General features: G+C 39.5%; 1 protein-coding gene across 1 annotated transcript; it reads right to left on the bottom strand.

Moving 5' to 3' along the window:
• RLIM (ring finger protein, LIM domain interacting) lies at window positions 1-22872 on the bottom strand (the record flags this gene model as incomplete). Its single annotated transcript, XM_032756211.2, has 4 exons — window positions 22691-22872; window positions 4347-4539; window positions 2796-2879; window positions 1-1559 (listed from the first exon to the last, which is right to left on the bottom strand). Coding segments are annotated over exons 2-4 (1812 nt in total), but the record flags the coding sequence as incomplete, so codon positions are not given.
• Between the last annotated feature and the right edge of the window lie 851 nt (window positions 22873-23723).

The raw sequence follows: 23723 nt of genomic DNA on the forward strand, positions 1-23723 counted from the left end.
GGTAGAATTTTCAGATAACCAGCGATCGATGCAGTGGACATGGTACTCATGGGAACAAGGTAGTTTACGAAGTTTGTTGCCTTCTGTATATTCTGTAATGCAAACACTACAGGTTTTTAATGCATCATTTTCACCAAAACTTCTCATTGCCAAGTTGTCAATCTGTTCTTTGGTGAGTCCTCTAGGTTGGTCATCATCATCCTCATTTAAGAGGAAAAACTGAGCCAGGCTAAGGAAGGGCAAAGAGCCACTTTCATCAAATGTGACTGGGGCCCTATGTCGACCCTCTCGCCTGGCACCTGATGAGCCTGATGATGAGCTTCCTTCATTACTGCCTTCAAATAAATCTGAGCTAGTTTCTGAACTTTCACCACCGGAACTGGAACTAGGACTGGAACTGGAACTGGAACTTGAACTGGAACTGGAACTGGAACTCGAACTGGAACCAGAACTACTACCACCACCAGAACCTCCTCTTCCACTCCGTGACTCTGCCCTCTCCATATTTCGATTTGAGACTGAGCCAGTAGGCTCTGAGTCGCTATCACTGTACATAAAATAGCTTAACTCACCAAAACCTGTCATTATCTGCCTTAACATGGTCTGAATTGCAACAGATGTAGTCTCACTTAAACCAGTATTTAAGATTCTACGAATAGGAATTCTGATGGTACTGACATAGGTTCTCACACCTGCCCGCTCAGAACGTGAAAACGTACGCCTAAAACCTCCTCGTTCACTTTCGTAGGTGACAGTGTTGTTTGGCGTCTGAGACCTAGACCGAGTTCTGCTGGCTATGCTATCTCTCTGCCGATATTCTCCAGGACGAACTCTTCTTACTTGAAGATCAAGGACTATGGTTGGAGGTCTCTGTCCTGATCCTGTAGATTCACCATTGGCAGTTGTGTCTGAAGAACCTGCTCCTTGAGAAGCATTTCTTGTTCCAGAAGCTGCAAAAAGACCTCTACTTAGCAACTCGGGCCCAGATATTTGCTGCCTCAATGTCACATGGTGCCGAGTTCTAGAACTTCCCTCCGTCTCATTTACCAAAGGATGTTCAAAAGTCTGAGATGAGATACTATGATGAGATCTTCGTGGAATTTCACTCATTGGATGCAGAGGTGACCTACTTCTCTCAGCTCTTGCTCTGGTTCTCCGATGGTCTGGGCTCCTGCTTCTTGCCCTCCTCTGACCTCTGGTAGGTGGGACCTCTGTTAATGCTTCAGTTGAATTTCGTTCTGATCTAGATGGCCTTGCAGATGTTGATTCAGATCGTGGGTTTTCCACTTGCCTTTGGCTGTTGTTTTCCACATTTTCTCCACTAGAACGTCTTGCAGATGGCTCATTTTCATTCTCTGAATTTTGGCTCCCATTATTACGGTTAACATTTATCTCTAAACTGAATCTGAAATCACCACTGTTTGGATTAGTCCGACTCACTGCTCTCCAAGATTGGTTTCCTCTTTGCCCACTTCTTGTTGTATTTCCAGTTTGTCTGACAGAGTTAAGCCAGTCTATTATAGAGTCACCATTAGACACATCATCTGAAGAGTCTCCTCCTGTTCAAAACAAAGGAGGGGGAGAGGGAGAAAAAGGAACTACTAAAATGAGGACAATCATATAATAAGTGCTCTGAAACTGCATTAAATAACTTAAAAATTTGGAACACATTTCATAATTACAGATTTTTACAAACTACACTGCATAAATTTATAAAGCAAGAAAATTCTAATTCCATTTGAAAAGAGCAAGCTATACTAGAGAAATTTAGAGAATTATTTGATTTTTAAAGGGAATCTGGAGGAAGTCTATTTTCAGTACTTTATCATATACAGAGCCAAGCATACCACTGTGGGATGTCAGAAGACATTTTTTCAGTCCTCTGCCAAAATACTAATGTAATCAAACTAGGTAAGGAAACAGTGTTTAACGAACAGTCACATTTAGTTCAAGCTACATTTCTGTCAAATTTTTATTAGTCTACATACTGTGCCTTTGATAGCATTTGAGGTTGTTTTAAAATACAGGACTATTTATCGTAGCCATAAGAAAAATACAAACAAGATTTATAGGTTTAAAAGCATTTGAATATTTCTTAATGTTACCAAGGTTTTCAATGGACATGAAGTTAAAGACCAGATCAAATAAGTAGTCTGAACCTTGCATAGCACGTATAATGGCATGTTCAAGAACCAAATTATTATCGTAGCCTCTCAGGTTACACAATCAAAATCCCTACTTGACACTGGGAGGGAAACACCAGACCTGAGGTTAGAGCAAGATTTCTCAAGAGTGGTACTACTGACATTTTAAGCCAGTTAATTCTGTGTCATGGGGGCTGTGTTGTGCATTATGGCATGTCAGGATGTTTGGCAGCATTCCTGCCCTCTACACAAATGTCTCCAGGCGTTGCTAATGTCCCACATGGGGCAAAATTTTATCTCATTAGGAACCACTGGGTTTAGACATTTCTTTTTGCTGGTAAAGAAGTCGCATGTTTATAAAGAAGGAATTAAGTAGGAATAAATTTCAATGGTGGTGAAAAACAAACAAACAAAATCACATTTAACTAGGCCATTTCTCACTGTGTTCCAATTAACATAAACATCCCAAAGGTGAGGTAGAAAAAAAATGCTGACATTCTATCAAGAAAATGTCAGTTTTCTTTTTATGAGCAGTTACTTAGCACCAAATTAATTTGTGCCAAATCTGGATAATCTTTGGCTGACATTTACTATTACAAAGTTCCTATCATCCCATTGTCTATCCACCTCCCCACCAAAACCAAAACATACCTCTATTTTCATCTGAGTTTTGTGGTGGTGGGCCTTCTTTAATTTGCTGTAGTCTTCTCAGCAACTCTTCCTCAGTACTTTCACCTGAAATTTAACACCACAGGGCAAAGATGACATTAGGGGTATGACAATCAAATACTTTATCAGTGACTCACAGTAATCTGACACAAGACGATTAGGAAAAAAAATCATTTTTAAAAGAGAAAACTTTTTCAAACCAAAAAAAAAAAAAAAAAGGAAAAAAGAAAACCAGTGGTTCCCAACTCTGAGAGAAAAACCAAGGAGTAGGTAGGACCTGGGAAAAATTCACTTCTTTGGAAACATATTAAAAGCAATTTACAAAGTTCTTTTGCATATAACATCTAACTTTGGCTCACGCCTGTACTCCCAGCACTTTGGGAGGCTGAGGCGGGTGGATCACCGGAGGTCAGGAGTTCGAGACCAGCCTGGCCAACATGGTGAAACCCCATCTCTACTAAAAATACAAAAATTAGCCAGGCATGGTGGTAGGTGCCTGTAATCCCAGCTGCTCAGGAGACTGAGGCAGGAGAATCGCTTGAGCCCGGGACGTGGAGGTTGCAGTGAGCAGAGACTGCACCACTGCACTCAAGCCTGGGTGAAAAGTGCAAGACTCCGCTTTAAAAAAAAAAAAAAAAAAAAAGGCAAAGGCAATTCTAAGCTGGGCGCACAGTGGTACTGCATCTGTAGTGCCAGCTCGTTGGGAGACTCAGGCAGAAGAATCCCTTGAGTCCAGCATGGGCAACATAAGACCTTGTCTCAAAAATAAATAAATAAGTAATTTTTAAGAATTGCAGCTTTGAGAGGAAGATATTGTTATCTACATTTTAAAATGAAGAAACAGACTGAGTGACAGACTGGCTTGCCAGGAGCCACACCAAACAGCAGGGCCAGAACTCCACCTAAAGCATTCTGATTCAAGCCTGGTACTGTTGGCTCAAAACACACTCCCTCTCTTGAAAGTCACACTAAAACCTTACCTTTTAAAATCTAAGCAATTACTCAAAGGTAAGTAGAATTAAACAGAAATGAAGAGGAAGACAGATACTGTGTTTTAACTAGGATCAAATGGGACTTAGTGGGGTAAAATAATTAAGCACAAACTTCTAATTGCTATGTTACCCAAGGCTAGCTCTGGAGGATTACAACTGGGACATATTCAGAAAATCAGAGATAACAAAATAGAATAAGTCTTTCCTAAAAACTAAGTTCCCATTAGCTATTCCACACTCGGATTCTTATCTAGTAAGTTAGATAAAGCTAACTAAGAAAAAAAAGATTTAGCTCCATTCTTTTCAATTCAGTTCACTAAAAATTCATAATTCATAAGTTAAAAATCTCCCTGATATAGTGTAATTCCAAACATCAGTAAATATGATCAGGTAATAAATACAGCAATAAATGTCATTCCATATCCCCTATATTAAATAATATTTCATAAGGGCTAAAGAAATGGATTTTTAAAACAGGGTTGAGTTTTTTTTTTAAACTGGCAATTTACACCTATAAATCCTTAAATATATGTAAGCATACCTGGGGTGCCTAGCAAATTGTTATCTCTCATAAGCCTATAATCTTCTTCACTCAGGTTATTTACAAATTGATAGAAAGCTTCTTCCCGATCCAATCGGTCCATCTGACTTCTGCGCTGTGCTGCAGACTGATCACCACTTCCTTTGTCATTGGAATCTGAGTTTTCCATATTGATGAACAAGTGGAAAATTACCTGAAAAGAGAAAGGAAACTAATCTTGAAAATAAAGGTCACTATGTATTCTATACAAGTTTTAATTATGTGAAAATCCAGAATGTAGGTCTAGACATGGATTTTCAGACCTCAAATGAAATTTCCTAACAAAAACTCCTGAAAAGCACTGTTATATTAAGAGTAGGTCAAGGGTTGGCAAACTACAGCCCTTGAGCCAGACAGGGTTGGTGAACTAAAGCCCTTGGGCCAAATCCAGCCATACTGTGATATTTTTTGTTTTTTGAGATGGAGTCTCACTCTCTCAACCAGGCTAGAGTGCAGTGGTGCGATCTCAGCTTACTGCACTCTCCACCTCCTGGGTTCAAGTGATTCTCTGCCTCAGCTTCCCGAAGTAGCTGGGACGACAGGCACCTGCCACCACGCCCAGCTAATTTTTGTATTTTTAGTAGAGACAGAGTTTCACCATGTTGGCCAGTCTGGTCTCGACCTCCTAAGTTCAAGTGACCTGCCCTCCTCAGCCTCCCAAAGTGCTGGGATTACAGGCATGAGCCACCGCACCCAGCCTCATGCTGCATATTTTTATTCTCCTTGCAATCTAAGAATGGTTTTTAGAGACTATCTTGTGACATATGAAAATGCAATGAAATTCACATTTTAGTGTTCATAAAGTTTTATTGGAACACAGCCATACACATTCATTTACATGTTATCTATGGCTGCTTCTGTGCTATAATGGCAGAGTTGAGCAGTTGTGACAGACTGTATGTGGTACTCCCATTGCTTTGGACTGCTGCTCTGTGCACTCTAAGTTGCAGTGATGTAATTATAACGACAGCATTTCAAATGCCTTCACACTGGACATTAAAAAAAACTGAGTACACACTCATCATCTCAAACAAAGAGAAAAGTGGACTCTGAATGTCACGCTTAAAGGTGCAGCAGAGGATGGATTTTTCAAAAATCAGATTAGATGGCAAAGAATGCATGATTATGCAAAAAAGACTCTATACTAAATACAATATATACTGACACTATTGAACACTAGTGACAATATTCCCAATTCACAGGAAAGCTACAGTTTAAAAAGTTAGAAAATTTAAAATGAAATCTCATCACAAAATATTTCTTCACGAAAATAAAAATGAGGCTTCAAAGTAAATTCCCAAGTGGCTCATTTATTGGCTAAACAAGGAAAGCTGTTTATTGATGGTGAGTTAGTGCAATTATGTTTGAGTGCAGAAGCTGAAGAATGTGTCCAGAGAAAATAAATGTAATATTGGACTTTTGGTAAGTATAGTGGTCCAAAAAGTTGGGAATATTGAAAGCAATGTCACTAATCAACTGAAAAATAAGGTAAATGATGGAGTGGTTTTCTCTTTGGCTCTTGATTTGTTGACAAATGTAACCGATACTACTTAAGTTATTATGTATTCAAAGAGCCAAGTGTTGATTATTCAAGGAGTTTGAACTGCAGAAGTAGCCTCTATGTGTAGTCTACATGAAATAATCATAGGTGAGAATATTTTCAAAGTTGAGAAAACTCTAATTCAGCACAACCTGAAGCAGAATCTCATAATAATATGCGTTACTACTGGAATGGTAAAAATATATATGGACTGGAAAAAGACCTAGTTGGACAAATTTACAAAGTTTATGAAAATATAAGGTATTTAACGTCTATGGTTATATATTTATTACTCATCAGCAAGTGATCTGAAGAAAATTTCAATCTATCATATTATTGAACCAGTAGCACTAATGATGAACTTCTCTCTTATGAACTCTGGTTTAAGTTCAAGTTCCATGAATTTTTGTCAGAAATTTTGTCTTGCTCTACAACACAACATTTGATGGGCTAATATTGGTAAAGTTTTATTGTGATTTGTTGTGCTCAAGGCAAAAATGTATTTTTTTTCTGCGAGAACTGCTCTCAATTACTATTATCAAACAAATAGCTTGGAAAATTAGTGTTTCCTGCAGACTTGATAATGTTTCTTAATGAATCCATCCTAAAACAACAAAGCAAAAAATACTTATATATGAAACTTATACTGTGGTAAAGCCATTTCAACAACATTGGTATCACATGCAATGTCAAGCTGTTTTATATACTTCATGTGCTGACAAAGTAATGAGAGCTCCATTCCCACACAAATTTGTAGCACATACATTTTCTGAGCTCAAACTACAGTTCCAGAAGTGTTTTGCAGACCCCAATGTAAGCAGAAAATAAATGTCCTTATTTAAAAATCCATTTAACTGTGCAACTGAGGAGCTTCCATCTAACCCTCAACTGGAAGTGATATCTTTGCAGTGGTAATATGCCAAAAGGTAAATATTAAAATCATCTGGCTGGGTGTGGTGGCTCACACCTGTAATCTTAGCACTTTGGGAGGCCAAGGTGGGAGGATCACTTGAGCCCAGAAGTTCAAGACCAGCTTGGGCAACATAGTGAGACCCCATCTTCATAAAAAATTAAATTAAATTAAAAGATAAAAAATTGCCTGGCACGGTGGCTCACAAGGTCAGGAGATCGAGACCATCCTGGCTAACACGGTGAAACCCCGCCTCTACTCAAAATACAAAAAAATTAGCTGGGTGTGGTGGCGGGCGCCTGTAGTCCCAGCTACTCGGGAGGCTGAGGCAGAGGAATGGCGTGAACCTGGGAGGCGGAGCTTGCAATGAGCAGAGATTGCGCCACTGCACTCTGGCCTGGGCGACAGAGCGAGACTCCGTCTCAAAAAAAAAAAAAAAAAAGATAAAAATCTAACAACTCTATAGATACCTTCTAAAAGATGAATATGCTTCACTAAAATCATATGCTTGTGGATTGCTTAAGATAGCAATATCTGTATGTATGAAAAGATATTTTCAAAGATTAAATATTTAAGTCAGCAATAAATGGACATTTGCAAATAACTAATAAGGAAGACTAGCTATGAATCCCAATTAAGACAAATGTTACCCTCAAAAGAGTGTCATTCTTCTCATTAGTAAACCTATCTCACAAAACACTGTGCTCAATTATTGTTATCACATTATGAGTTTTATCAGGAAAAACTGTGAGAATTTGGTTTCTCTCTTTTGTGTAAGTGACAATATGCTCAATTTTGCTTTTTGATCTGCAAAGCCTAAAATATTATACTATCTGGCCTTTTAAAGAAAAAGTATGCCAACTCCTTTTCTAGGTAATACATAAACTTAGCCAAAAATTCGTATTTGTCATTCACTATTTGTACGAGTTTAAGGAAACCAGAATATTGGCAGACATTCCACACATACTCATCAATTAACTGCACACTAATAAAAAAACAATGGTAGTCAACAATCTAAAATACAGGGAGACTACAAACAAAAATGTTTATCCTCTGATTCTTTCCCTTACAACCCCAGATTCCCCTTATGTTCCCCACAAACACAACTAAATTCCATGAACATATGTGCTACTGACCGAATGTTTGTCCCCCTCAAATTCACATGTTGAAATCCTAAATCCCAAGGTGAATATATTAGGAGGTAGGGCCTTTGGTCATAAGGATGGGGCCCTCATGAATGAGATTAACGCTTTTATAAAATAGTCCCCAGAGAGTTCCTTTGTCCTTTTGCCATGTGAGGTTAAAGTGAGAAGACAGCTGTCCATGAGGAATTGGGCCCTCAACATATATCAAACCCGCTGGCACCCAGATCTTGGATTTTCTAGTCTCCAGAACTGTGAAAGATATATTTTTGTTGTTTACAAGCCACCCAGTTTATGATATTCTATTACAGCAGCCTGAACAGACTAGGACAATATGAAAAATTTGATTTATGGAAAAAGGGTAGTCTATATTGGTACTATGACTTAACCCCACATACACCCACACACAACACCTGAAGTGCCGGAATGTTCACAATTCAATCCTAAAGAGAACAATAAGTCAAGTCTTACTCCAGATATAAAAACACAAAGAAGCCTGTCTTGTCAAACCCTGCCTGCTTGCTAAGCCTAAATAAATTTTAGTCTAGACATAGGCATACCTAGATCTCCACTGTTTTCCTTAGATCATTATTCTTAGAACTATCCTCTCTTGTTTAATTAAGATGAGCATGTCAAGAAATGTGGTGGTGGGGGAGATCATAATATTTTTGGAGTTTCTTAATCTCATAACTGGGATTGCTTAATTGTAATAAGATTATACTATATAAACTTCTGACAAATGCTTACTTTATAGTACTTGAAACTTTGACACTAGAAATCAGCAGCTTAAATAAAACACGCACAAAAAACAGGCACTAAAAAAAATACAAAACAAAACAAAACCCTGAAAAGGAAGCCAAGTTTTCCCACATGAATCTCAAGTAATACAATTTGGTATTAGAAATGGTAAAGGCGGCCAATTTTTAAAAATACAGAAAAGCACAAAGGAAAAAAAAAGTCAGCCATAATTTCTCAAATTTGCTAAGAACATTTAACTAATGTTCTTAATAAGGCAGTTAGTAGTTTGAACGCCAATGCATGAAAGTTAAGACAAAATTCACTTGTGTAGGATAGGTAAATCGTTCTGAAAATAACTGCAGGGTTAAAAGGCTTGAAAAATATAAATCTTCCAAAGAAGGCAAAGATATCTGGTTAAGTTCTGACATTTGAAGGATATGAACCAAAGAAAAGAGAAAACTCACATGCCAAGGACATTTACAGCAGTGGCACAAACTCTTTAACAATAGTATCGGGGGCTAGGTGCAGTGGCTCACACCTGCAATCCCAGCACTCTGGGAGGCCGAGGCAGGTGGATCACCTAAGGTCAGGAGTTTGAGACCAGCCTGGTCAACATGGTGAAACCCCATCTCTACTTAGAAAAAATAAATAAATAAATAAAAGAGTTTGGCGTGGTGGCCCATGCATGTAATCCCAGCTACTTGGGACGGAGGCTGAGGCAGAAGAATCACTTGAACCTGGGAGATGGGGGTTGCAGTGAGCCGAGATCGTGCCACTGCATTCCAGCCTGGGCGACAAGAACGAAACTCTGTCTCAAAGGAAAAAAAAAAGTTATCAGGGAGGTAAAAGCCCAGAACGAACAGAAACTTGCAAAAATATGGGAAAGATTTAAAACACTGAATGTGAAGCAAGAAAGGGGTCTGTAGTGAGTATGGAGGGGGGTGTATCAGGTATATTAACAGAAGATGGAAGAGTCACTCAACTTCCACTTTGTTTCTGTTTTATTCAACAATGAGAATCATCTTCTAACTGGAAAGAGTGGAAAAAACAACTTTTCGAAGAAAATCAAAAGCCAAGAATGTGTAATTTCTAATAACAATCTTTTTGAGATGTCATAGAGAACAGGAGAGATGCTAAATGATCCAGTCTTCCAAAAAGATTAACCTTATTTAACCTTATTTGCTTCACACAGGGATGGTTCTAAACCTTGGCTTGCACATTAGAATTACTTGGGGAGCTTTCTCTGGGGTTGGTCAGACATGGATATTTTTGAAATTCCACAGTTAATTCTATTTTGAAAGTCAGGGTTGAGAACCTCTTTGATAGGGACATCAGGATAACACTGCTGACTTACTGACTTGATTTCTGCACAGGGTCTGAGGTTTTTCTTCCTATTAAGAAGAAATATAGATCAGTGTAATAGGAATTATCTGGAAATCTTGTTAAAATGCAGATTCTGATTCAGTGATTGGGATAAGGCCTGAGATTCTGCATTTTTAAACCTCCAGGTGATGCTGATGCTGAACCTAGAATCATACTCTGAGTAGTAAGGAGCTTGATGACAATACAGTTAAACAGATTCACAGTTGTTGAACACCACCCTCAAAGATTACAAAGCAACGTTAACTTGCAAACAGCCCTGTAAACTTTAGCATTTTTAAATGAACCAGTTGGATGAATCCACCCAAGACATGGTAAACAAATCCATAAACAACTCGAAGCTGTGAGTTAGCACAGAAGATGTATATAATAAATATTCTGAATTATCAGTGGATTCCTAGGATGGGCTGAAATAAAAACAATGGTAAATATCCTACCTCGGACACTTTATGAAGGGCTATCAAGCTAAAATAACCCATAGTAAAAGTACACAGTCGGGGAAGAACCTGTCTTGGCAGTTCACATGAAAGATACCTCAAGTTTTTGGCTAACACAAGCTCAATAAAAAGCCTGTTTGACCTGGCTACGAAACCTACGAGAATCACAAGTTGCTTTCATAGACCATGGTGTTCAAATAAAAGCAGGTTACAGCCTCACTGAAACCTGCTGTTCAGAGTACATGTAGAAGGCCGGACATGGTGGCTCACACCTGTAATCCCAGCACTTTGGGATGCTGAGTCGGGCGGATCATTTGAGGTCAGAAGTTTGAGACTAGCCTGACCAATATGGCAAAACCCCGTCTCTAATAAAAAAAATACAAAAAAATTATCTGGGCGTGGTGGCGCATGCCTGTAGTCCCAGCTACTCGGGAGGCTGAGGCAGGAGAATCGCTTGAACCTGGGAGGCAGAGGTTGCTGTGAGCCAAGATTGCATCACTGCACTCCAGCCTGGGTGTCAGCGAGATCCCATCTCAAAAACAAAAGCAGACTACATGTAGAGTAAGTGAAACACGAGTGAGAAGCCTGGGAGCATCATAAAAGAAATGGATGCACCACCTGGAGGTAGTTAGCCTGGAGAAAGACTAAAAATGGACACAATTACCATCTTCACATACTTAGAGAGGAATAACATGAAAGAGAGCACAACCATAGGGTTAAATTAAGGTCAATAGTTAAAGACACGTGGAAGCAAATAATTCTTCCTTTTAGTAAAACAATCTAACAAAATTGTCAAAAAAACAGAGATGCTACCAGTCTCTTGAAGCAAGCAAACTTCCTGTCTCCAGAGATAATCAAGCCGAAGCTGGATATTAAAAAGAGGATTCCTTATTAGGTGAGAGCCAAAAGAGACTGATTCCAAAAGATCATTTGGACTAAAATGCTATTAAGGGTAGTGAAGTCTCTTGGTCTTCTATTCTGGGCTTAGGGTCATAGTAAGCTACATACTCCAGTGACACAAAATTATAACATTTTCTTGGCAACACCAATCCACTTAGGTTGCCTCTACCCCATACTGCCCTCTCCCAACATACCTTGTGCTTTACTACCGTCACAATGTACTGCTATTTCCCTCAGCCGCCTCTTAGCCCCTCCCTATTTCACCTACCCTTAAGGATCCAACGAGATCTTCCCTCCTAAGGAGCTATTACTATCTCAGCTAGCAATTTTTCCATCCATCTCTGCATATAGCACTTGTCTATGCTACTAGAGTGGCACTTCCTGCCTTCCATAATGTTTTATATTTTTGAAGTATATGTGTCTTCTCTTCCCAAATAATTTCTTTTAGGGAACGAACCAGAATTACAGTCCCTTTAAAACTTCTGCCAAATGCCACTAGCACAATGCCTTGCACATTGTGGATATTTAAATGACTGAAAGAAATCCAATGTGAACACTGAGTTCACTTCCCTTAGTAATCTGTCTGAAACAGCACGGTCCAAAAGAGATACAATTTGAACCATATATGTAATTTTTCAAAATGCCAAGCAGCTGCATTAAGAGTAAAAACATGTGAAATTAATCTTAGTGATGTATCTTATTGACTCAACATAACCAAAAAAAATCATTTCAGCTGACCGACCGCGGTCGCTCACGCCTGTAATCCCACCACTTTGGGAGGCCGAAGCGGGTGGATCACAAGGTCAGGAGTTCTAAGACCAGCCTGGCCAATATAGCGAAACCCCGTCTCTACTAAAAACACAAAAATTAGCCGGATGTGGTAGCAGGCGCCCATAGTCCCAGCTACTCCTAGTCGGGAGGCTGAGGCAGGAGAATTGCTTGAACCCGGGAGGCGGAGGTTGCAGTAAGCTGAGATCAAGCCACTGCACTCCAGCCTGGGCGACAGAGTAAGACTGTCTCAAAAAAAAAAAAAATCATTTCAACATATCAACATAAAAAAAAATCATTTAGCTGTTTTACATTAAAAAATACTGTTTTTGAAACCTGGTGTGTGTTTTACACTTAGAGCCTATCACAAGTTGGATGCTAAATTTTCAACAGATAAAATGGAATGTAGTTCACCAAAACAATACAGTTGTGTTTAGTGGAAAAACATTTTACACTACTTCAGTTTTTTAAACTTAAAATAAAAAAACTTAAAATTTCAGTTTCACTAGTCTTATTTCAAGTGTCTAACAGTCACATAGTGGTTAGTAGCTACCATATTGGGCAGCACAGCTTTAAAGTATTTCTTTGTAAGATAGAGAAATCCCAAATAGGGAGAGTTTCAAATGTCCCCAATATATTTTTCATGCTCTACAAACCCACTATTTGCATCCCCTTTATGTTTTCCAAAAATAAAACAATAAGGTTCAATACTCTACAATGTTCAATACTCATGGGATAGATAAGTCTTTCCTATGCTCATGAATCTTCAAGATTCATTCTTGACCTTTTAGAATTTCTACCATTTCCTACATGGAAACTAGAGACAAAACATTTTACCTCCATTCAAAATTTTCCTGACACTGTGATTTCAGAGATTTTCGCATCCTAAACAGCTCCTACTTGATGAGCTTGGATTCCATTCCATGAAAGAGGGAATTCTAAATTTTATTTAATTCAGAATTTTAATGAGACACACTCATAAAGCAACATGTGAACAAATCCAAATCACTACCTCTTCAATAATAATAATTTGCTGCTGTCTCCTTTCCCCCTACCCTTCCATATATATGCCAGAGACAATCAAGGAAAATATTTTCCCCATGATATTCCTGCAACACACTTATTTCAAAGCCTCCATCCTTTCTGCCTTAACTTAGCATTTCCCCTGGGCTAGAATTGGGGGTCAAGAGATTTCAGCACTGGCAAGGCACTCCCTCCCTATAAGGGAATTTAAAGAGTAAGCTATGCCTACAATACCTGCAGTGGTCCCTTGGACTAGAGATAATTACATTTGCAAAGAAAATCGAAATCAAGGCAATGCTCTCAAATGCCTTGTAAACTAATTTTACTCTCACACACCCAATGAGCCTGGTCTTATTTTAAGCAGTCCTTCACTATCTAAGTGGCATAAAAGAAAGAAATGGAATAAATCTAAAAACCACAAGTTCTGCCCCAGGTAGATATAATCTGCCACTACTGTTTACTAAGTGCAAACAAACATTTAAAGTTTAGGCATGCCAAAAATACCAGAAAACCATACTCCAAATGATCAAATACAGCTCTATCTCCATTTTGGGCGTGAAAATATTAGTGAAGAATAACATATTAACAAAATAGGTCTCCAGATTCTACTTTGCAGTGAGTAACATTGTGGTACATTTCTAGTTTAAGTAGCAAGAGGAAAAAAAGAATCCTTATACACCCCTGGGATCTTTCAACATCATCGTAAAAGAGAAGGTCATAAATCTATTTCTTTAGTTATCCCAGATAAGTCAGAAATTCTGACTTCAGCATATGATTAGCATCAGTTGTTTTTCTATGAAAAGATTACCAGTGAAACATACAGTAATTTAAACAATGAAATATAACTTTTGAAGTCACTTAGGTCTCTCTCTGGCTATAAGCAATACTCATTACCCTGTATTTACATAGCCCTTACACCTGTATTTCATTTAATCTTCACAATAATCCCATGAATTAGGAATCACCACCTCTACAGGTGACAAACAGAAGCACAGAGAAAGAAAGTGATTTACCAAAAACCATGTGGCTAGTAAGTGGAAAGGGCCAGTAATTAAATCCAGGTCTCTGCATTCCAAATCCAGTCAACTTTTCACTAAGACAACTGCCTCCCAACATATCCCAAGACTCTATACTTTAAAACACATTCCTTCCTTCAATCCCAATAGGTATGACTAAACTATTCATTCTATGAGCTTTTTATAGCATGTTCACTCCCTGTATGAAAAATTCCAAAATGACAAAACACCTTTTATGAGCAGCACCAACCTAGATGGACTTATTTTTAAATAAGTCAACTTCTAGTAATTTTTAAAAATACAGTTGCTCCTTAGATAAACAGCATATTTTATTAACCTTATTTCTTTTAGAGTACTGTGTGCCAATGTATCCAAATCCATTCCTGGAAACAAGAAACCAAATCAGAAATTTTGTCCGATCGTTTCAAAGAGCTACTCATCTGGTCAGTGAATGGGACTGTATCCGGTAAGTTTAATTCTGGGGAGGAAAGGCCAGCAAGAACACCAACCCTGAGATTTATTTAAAACAGATTTTATTCACTTTCAGAATTTTAAAGTATTGTTAATAATCTCAACTTCTTCTAGTCATTTATATTAATATAAATTATGCAAATGACTGTTTCTGATTACTGCTAAATGTAGTATCTCATTTAATTCTTCTAATCCATGCACACCAAACTTCTAAAAAATTTAATTGTTATAATGTTAAGGCAAAAAGTCATTTAAAACATATTGTTTAGTACTAACAGGTCAGGAGACCTGGTGCTAAGTATAAACACAGGCATGTTATATTTGATGAACACACTACATTATAGTACCCAATTAAGGAGACTTAAGGCATCCAAAAATACTGTTAATAAAACAGACCTTACAAAACTAAATGCTGAAACACCAAGTGAAATGCTTGTGTAAAAACCAATTTTAAAAAGTGAGTCATCTTGGCTGGGCATGGTGCTGGCCGAGTATGGTGGCCTACATCTGTAATCCTGGCACTTTGGGAGGTCGAAGTCAGCGGATTGCTTGAGCCCAGGAGTTCGAAACCAGCCTGGGCAACATGGTGAAACCCTGTCTCTACCAAAGACACAAAAACTTAGCTGGGCATGGTAACGCACATCTGTGGTCCTAGCTACTTGGGACCTGATGTGGCTTAGGTGGGAGGATTGCTTGAGTTTGGGGGCAGACGTTGGAGTGAACTCAGATCACGTCACAGCACTCCAGTCTGGGTGAGAGACTCCATATCAAAATTTAAGAAGTCATCTGGAAGAAATTACCTCTTTTTTTTAAAAAAAGTGGGGTGGGTGGGAGGGAGGAATTAAGGTAACCTAACATCAACTAACTACTAAATCATGTTGAATATTTTCACCTTGTGCATATGTGTTCATTCAAGCTCCAAATTCTGTAATAAAGTTCTAAAGCAGGACATGCCAATTTTTAAAAAATTATGGGTACGAACACAAAAATGTGTCACACTGACAAGAGAAGGGCAATCCATTTTGTTTGCAACAGAGCTTCATTAAGAACCTCATAAAGGAGGCCGAGCACAGTGGCTCACGCCTGTAATCCCAGCACTTTGGGAGACCGACGTGGGCCAATCACCTGAGGTCAGGAGTTCAAGAGCAGTCTGGCCAACATGGTGAAACTCTGTCTCTACAAAAATACAAAAATTTGCCAGGCATGATGGCGGGTGCCTGTAATCCCAGCTACTCAGGATGCTGAGGTGGGAGAATCACTTGAACCTCGGAGGTGGAGGTTGCAGTGAGCAGAGATCGTGCCATTGCACTCCAGCCTGGGTGACAGAGCCAGACTCCGTCTTGAAACAAACAAACAAAAAACCACACACCAAACACACACACACACACACACAAACCGAAAAAGAACCTCATAAAGGAGATAAGAACTAATAACATGTGATCTGTGTCAATGAAGAAAATGTTAAACAGCATCACCAAAATGAAAAATACTTTATTCAGTTTTTTAAAAGTTAAATCACAAAGAACTGCTGAATTTAAGGCCAGAAAACAAAAGTACCATCATATTATCATGTATGTAGGCACCAAAAGTGTTGGGGATTCTTCACATATAGAATGTTTAATTAAAATGTTATGGTGTTTATAACAGAAAAATATTTGATAACAACCAGGTATCTTTTTTTATTCTACACATGGGTAGCAGGGTGAAACTCAGCTCTGTGAAAGGAAAAAAAGAAATACTGAAATCTAGTCTCGGCTGTAACTTGGTTATGTGGATTTGGCCAATTCATTTAACCTCTTGTGCCAGAAAGTCTCCATCAATATTAGAGTATTGGATTAAACCATCTGCAAGGTACTTTCCAGTTCTATGAATCTGTGACTGTAAATAAGACATAACCTACGCCACATTACGATATTAAGAAAAATTAAGTTTAGGAAACAGCACAAATAACTAGGACATAAGCTTATAAGCTCTGCTTTTCTCACTACCATTTCACTCAATGTACTTCTATCTCCACTCATGCAGTTACCTTTTTGAAAAGAAATATAAAGCATTCTTTAAAAAAAAAAAAACAGAACAGGCAGGGTTAATGTTTCACTGACTTTCCTTATTGCATGATAGCTCTCACCAACTAAAAAATTTGTTGATAATTTCCAAGAGTGGCCTATCAGAAAATGCTACCAAGGTATCCCCCACTGCTCATGCTACTATAGCAATAAGAGATTATAAAATATTATCTGAATGGCAGTTAGCTTAGCCTCCACTTACATTCTTCTATCTTTACCAATTGAAAAGGACAGCAGAGAAAAACTAAAAGGACTCAGGAATGTTCCTCATGTACCCACCGACTTGCAGCTCAAACAACTTTTACTAAAATGCTCTAAAACAGTTAAACTTAAAGAGTGTTAAGAACTTCAGTAAATCAAAGGACTGAAGACCATGCCAAATGCGGTTGACCTACAGGATCAAGTTAGTTAAAAAAGGAAACCATTATGACATTTCATCTCAGTCAAATACTTTAATCTAGACAGTGAATTTAATCTTCAATTACCCACTTTATGTGCTTTTATTATCGAGCTATGCCACTAAATTAGAATTTGGTCTTATCCATAAACTCATTGACTTGCTTCTCTCATTATTCCTAAGAAGTCAAAAAGAAAATGACTCAAAAACCCAAAGAGTACATGTGTTTAAGTTACTAATGTAAAAATCACTGATAACTGACAATGTTGGTGTTCATCAGTAACTAAGGCACTATTTTAAGGACCTAAGATTTTTCCATCAAAAATCAGGTTTTTAAAGAGTAAAGCCAATTTTTAAAATTAAAATCACTTAGCCGGGCGCGGTGGCTCATGCCTGTAATCCCAGCACTTTGGGAGGCTGAGACAGGCGGATCACAAGGTCAGGAGATCAAGACCATCCTGGCTAACACGGTGAAACCCCGTCTCTACCAAAAATAGAAAAAAATTAGCCAGGCATAGTGGCGGGCGCCTGCAGTCCCAGCTACTCGGGAGGCTGAGGCAGCAGAATGGCGTGAACCCGGGAGGCAGAGCTTGCAGTGAGCCGAGATCGCGCCACTGCACTCCAGCCTGGGCGACAGAGTGGGACTCCATCTCAAAAAAATAAAAAAAATAAAAAATAATTAAAATCACTTAACTAAAAAAGAAAGTATTATCTATACCAATCAATTATTTGAGGAAATAATTTTGTATTTAAGACCAACCATGCTGACAATTGTCCTTCCTGAACTAGTATACCCACATAAAAATAACATGAAGAGGGTGACAATGTATCTTTGGTTTGTCCAGAAGAGTAATGGTTTACACTTGTACTGAAGTAATTAGTAATATGGCTCTCCCTTTCACTCTCAAAAGTGTCCCAGTTTAGATAATTCATATGGTCTCCTTAGTTATAATCAGCACTAAAGGGAACATTGGTCAATAAAAAACAAAAGTTGTAGTTAACACCTTTCCTCCCATAGTCAAGGGGAGATCAGAAGGGACCTTTTGTCATTCCAGAAAAAAATTTTAAACATCAAACACAAATACCTCCTTTCTCCCAGGAAGTAACATGTTCATCATCATGGAAACACCATTAGACTGTCAAATATTATAATACAACCCAACCTGTAGTTGCAAAATTACTGCAAGAAATCCACGAAATCTATATAACGCACCAAGTGCTCTCTGCCTACAGATTGTCTCACAGATATGTAGGTGCTACTATGACTAATGAAATTAAACTCTTGGGTTGGTGGCTGGGCGCGGTGGCTCAGGCCTGTGATCCCTGCACTTTGGGAGGCCGAGGCGGGCAGATCACCTGAGGTCAGGGGTTCAAGACCAGCTTGGCCAACATGATGAAACTCCATCTCTAGTAAAAATACAAGTTAGCCAGGCATGGTGGCACGTGCCTGTAATCCCAGCTACTCGAGAGACTGAGGCAGGAGAACCGCTTGAACCCGGGAGGCGGAGGTTGCAGTGAGCCAAGATCACGCCACTGCACTCCAGCCTGGGCGACAGAGCAAAACTCGTCCTGCCCTCCTAACCAAAAAAAAAAAAAACTTGCGTTGGAACATTAAAATATAAGAAAATCTACAGCAAAAATACCAACTATATATGTCAGGAGAAAAACCACAAGTTCATAAATACATTCCCCCAATTGAGGTATATTTAAAAAATACCTCAATTGGCCGGGCACGGTGGCTCACGTCTGTAATCCCAGCACTTTGGGAGGCCGAGGCGGGCAGATCACAAGGTCAGGAGTTCGAGACCAGCCTGGCCAATATGGTGAAACCCCGTCTCTACTAAAAATACAAAAATTAGCCAGGCGTGGTGGAGAGCACCTGTACTCCCAGCTACTTGGGAGGCTGAGGTAGGAGAATTGCTTGAAACCGGGAGGCGGGGAGGTTGCAGTGAGCTGAGAGTGCACCACTGCATTCCAGCCTGGGCGACAGAGTGAGACTCCATCTCAAAAAAATAATTAAAAATAAATAAATAAAAATATCTCAATTGATAAAAAGAGAAATGAATTGCTGGATTATCTGGGAAACTTTCATCATGTTTGAGGTTGAGAAAAAAATGAAAGAAAAATAGATACAGAAGTGTTATTACTTTCTTATACTGGACATCAGAACTTCAATTTATTATGTAAACTAGATACTTTCTGAAATCAATGGGCCACAGGTTTTGGAAATCTTTGTGTTAAAGAAAAACTTGTCCAGTTCTAGGCAGTGGCTCAAAATTCTAGGACCTCACTGGTTTGGGTTTGACAGAAGACTTTTTATTCTCTAATTTGTCATCCACTCTATGGTAAATGAAGAGAACAGGAGGCTGGTTGGTGATCTGCTCTATTTCTAATCCACCATGGCCATGGAAAAATTAATGTACACATAATTCCATAAATGCAGATGCCTCATTTGACCTACTACTATATTATTTAAGACTCACTACATGTTCACTAACCTCAAAGATATCCAACCAGCCTAATATTTCCAGATCATTTCATTAAGCTATTTCTTAAAATCATTTCTGATTTTAAATTGTTTATCAAATGATATATAAAGAGCTATTTAACATCTATCAATGAGCCCATCGAATTACAGGGCCTGTGAAATAGAACAATAAATATTTGTCAACATGCATAATAGCTGGAACAGGAACGTAACAAGACGAAAAGGGGGGATTGCTGGATAACCTTTAAGTGTTAACAAAAGTTTTTGATGCAACATAATCTACAAACTTTTTACTACAATCTTTCATTTTCATTGCATTTCCTATCTAATTAGACAGCAATCAAACCTAGAAGCATAACGTCAGACAGGCCTGGGATAAAATGAGGGCTCCACCACTTAAAGCTATTTAACTGAGGACAAATTATACTTAACCTCTTTGGGTTTTTGGTTTCCTCTATAAAAGTTAACATTCTCATGAGGCTTTGTTGTGAGGATTATAAAATAATGAATGTAAAGCACATGGCCTAGCACCACAGGCCTTCAGCAGAAGTTGGTTATGAATTTAGGCTAAGTATCCATCCCAGTTTGTCTGGGACAATCAAGGTTTGCACCTGTTGTCCAGGAATTATTAATGTTCCTTTTGTTCTTAAAAGTGTCTTGGTTAGGGCAATAAATTATGTGGTTACCCTAAAGATGATGACAATAATGAAATGAGTTAATATCAATTAAAAGTATCATGTATCAATTATGAATTTTTGAATCCCAAAGGAAAAAAACCACCACACACAAAGTAATGTAAAAGTATACTCTCGTAAGCTATTCTACTGATATTTCATTTAGTTATCCAATGAACATTTAAATGTTATTTTACTTATACTCATGCCATTCCAACAATGATATAAGACAACAATTTTTTTTTTGTTCTATACAGGTATTGGTAAACTTCAGACATTATTTTAAAGAGTCAAATTCACAGATAAAGCACTGGTGAGTTCCCGGTATCCAGAAACATTACCCTTTTAATTCCCAGTGAAAAGTACCCATTCTTATCATGAAGAATACCCAACACCATCTAACATCTATCAATGAGCCCATCCAATTACAGGGCCTGCAAAATAGAACAATAAATATTTGTAAACATGCATTCTACACATAAATCATCAGGAGACGCAACAAAAAATAAATTACCTGACTGTTATGACATAGTATTGAAATACAATAAACTGGATTTTAGTTTTCTTCACTCTGCTCTAGAAAAAAAAAGAATCCATTATTCTTCCTCTTTTAAAAGATACACATTTTCTTTGAATTAGACACAACCTAAAAAAAAAATACAGACACACCATAACCCAACCTAATTCATTATTAGTATTAGGGCATTTGGGGAGAGCAAGAAGGTCAGAGGGGACCAGGATTTAGATAAAAGATGTCTTCTAAAACGGAGAGACAATTTACGTTTTATTATAAGCTTGCTTAAAATAAGCCTTTCCTTATCAGACCAGTAATTATTTTCAGATTCTGATAGTCACTTTCAAGGACTTATTTGGCACATTACACTAGCCTAAGGTAGGAACTAAAGTATTAAAATTCATCAGAATATCATGGACTAAAAAAATCTTTGTAACATTTTTCAGTAAGTGGAGTGTGTCCTAAAATCAAGTTTTAAAAAGTGGATTGGTCTTTCTAGCTACCTAAGCTATATTTTTACAGTTTAGAAAAGTCACGGGGGGGAGGGGTTATAATTGTGCCAGTCCTCCAGGGAAGATACAATGTACCTAATGCGGTGATAAGTAGTTACTTTGTCTATAATCACGAAGAGTGAAAGAAATGATTAGTAGCAGTAGGTTTATTATTTCTTCCCCCTTTCAATGAGTCCAAAGCACTGCGGTTAATTCTGATTCAGGAAATGCGGGCTTACTTCTGGCAAAAAATCATTGTGGGGTCTTGCAAATGGTAGATGACAATCTGATACAACTGCTTCCTCTTGCCCCAAAATGAAAAAAAAAAGACCTCAATAACAAGACTGCTAGGCCTCAGATTCCCAGACTAACCTGTGGAATAAGTATGGTGAAACTGTCTAGGGAAGGAACGTGGCTGTCTCCTCCATCTTGAAATTAATCAGCATAAGGGAAAAAGGGACCGAGTATTCAGGAAGCAGAAGCCCAACCGGTTAATACTAGTTACTAAGCTATGGCGTGCGTGGCAGGTACCGTCTGCAGAAGCAGAGACCCCTTAGGCTTTTTTTTTTTAATGGGGGAGGGATTGGGTTGTTGGTGGATTAAACACAAAATTAACTTGAAAATAATTTGGCCCAATTCCATCCCCTACCCAGGAGAAAACAACAAACACCTAACGGCTTTTCCCTCTCTTTTGCGGGGGGATCCTTCCAGTGATACCTGGCAAAGGATATGCCAGGGTTATTCGAGCAAGGGAGTAAACCACATTTGCTTCAGATCCTCAGGGAAGATGTCATCGCGGCCCCAGGGGGCGCCTAATTGGTAATACCCTGCAGAAGGGCTCAAAACGAGGTTTTGCAAATCTGGGGAAATCTAAAGGCCCAAGAGTTCCCAGCATCTCACTTGGGGCAGCCTGATTTTACTTCCCTTTTCCCAAACCCAAGCCTGCCATGAAAAACGCGGGGAGGTCAGGGAAGGCTCCAGAGAACAGAAAAGAAAAAGCCTGAGACGTTCTAAGATTCTGACGCCTGAGGCCAAAACTCAAAAACTGCCTCCCCCGATTTCCTAAGGCTCCGGAGGGCCTGGGCTGCAGCTCGCGCGGCCACCGAGAGGAAGTACTACCCACCTCCTTCTCCTTCAAAAAGCCTGTCGACTATACCACTCAACTAAAATGGCAGCGGCGACTACGCCACGGAGCCCCCCGCAGCAACGGGCCTGGGGTCCGGAGGCGGCGCTGAGCCTCTGGCACGACGCGTCACTCGGGCCATTTTGAGAGAACGCGGCAGCCGCGGCTCCGCTGTCTTCCTCTCGCTCTACATCCATTTCTCACAGGATTCCCAAGTCTTCACTTACTAGGTTTTAGCGTCAGGATCCGACTCGGTTGGTTTGGCCGCCGCCGCCGAGGCTGCTCCGCACCTCCCTGGCCGCCGCTCTCAAGCCCGCCTCCAATGAGTAGCTGTTTGAGACCCGCCTCTAGCCCAGCGCCTGCTCGGAGACGTTGCTCAGGCAGCCATTATCTTCCCCATTGTTACCAAGCAGCGACAGGAAACGACTGCCCACAACAGGAAGTGATGATGCCGCGTCCCGGCACCGCAGCCCCACTCCCAGCCTATTAGCCAATCCCAGTCGATTCCTCGAAAAGGCTCCGCGGGAGGAGGAGGGGGACGGCAGACGACGCGGCAAGGCGGGAGGCGGTTTGGAAAAGGAAAGCTGTTATGACGCCCACCATGTGACAGGCCCCACCCTCCTCCGCCATTTTGAATTGTGGCGAGAAATTTGCGTTCTGAGAATTGTGGGAACCTTCGCTTTCCCATTTTGAAAACTGAAGGACGTCACGGTCTGACTGGTTGAAGACATTTTCAGAGAGCGAGAAATGTGATATTAGTCTAACCTGGCATCACATCAGTTCACACAATCCGTCCAGACCAGTTCAAAAAGTAGCCTGCGTTTTATTCAACATGTATTTACACAGTGCCAACTGCATGTCAAGCACCATTGTAGCTGCTTAGGAAATTAAAATAGACCAAAATTAAGAATGAAAACAGGCCGGGTGCGGTGGCTAACGCCTGTAATCCCAGCACTTTGGGAAGCTGAAGCGGGCGGATCACCTGAGGTCAGGAGTTCGAGACCAGCCTGGCCAACATGGCGAAACCCAGTCTCTACTAAAAATACGAAAATTAGCCGGGCGTGGTGGCACATGCCTGTAGTCCCAGCTACTCAGGAGGCTGAGGCAGGAGAATAGCTGAACCCAGGAGGCGGAGGTTGCAGTGAGCCAAGATCTCGCCACTGCACTCCAGCCTGGGTGACAGAGCAAGGCTGTGTCTCAAAAAAAAAAAACAACAACAAAAAAGAAAACAGATCAAAATCCCAGTTCTCTTGAGTCTTT

This window comes from Hylobates moloch, unplaced genomic scaffold (assembly GCF_009828535.3).
Source record: "Hylobates moloch isolate HMO894 unplaced genomic scaffold, HMol_V3 SCAFFOLD_7, whole genome shotgun sequence".
In the NCBI taxonomy this organism is placed as follows: Eukaryota; Metazoa; Chordata; class Mammalia; order Primates; family Hylobatidae; genus Hylobates; species Hylobates moloch.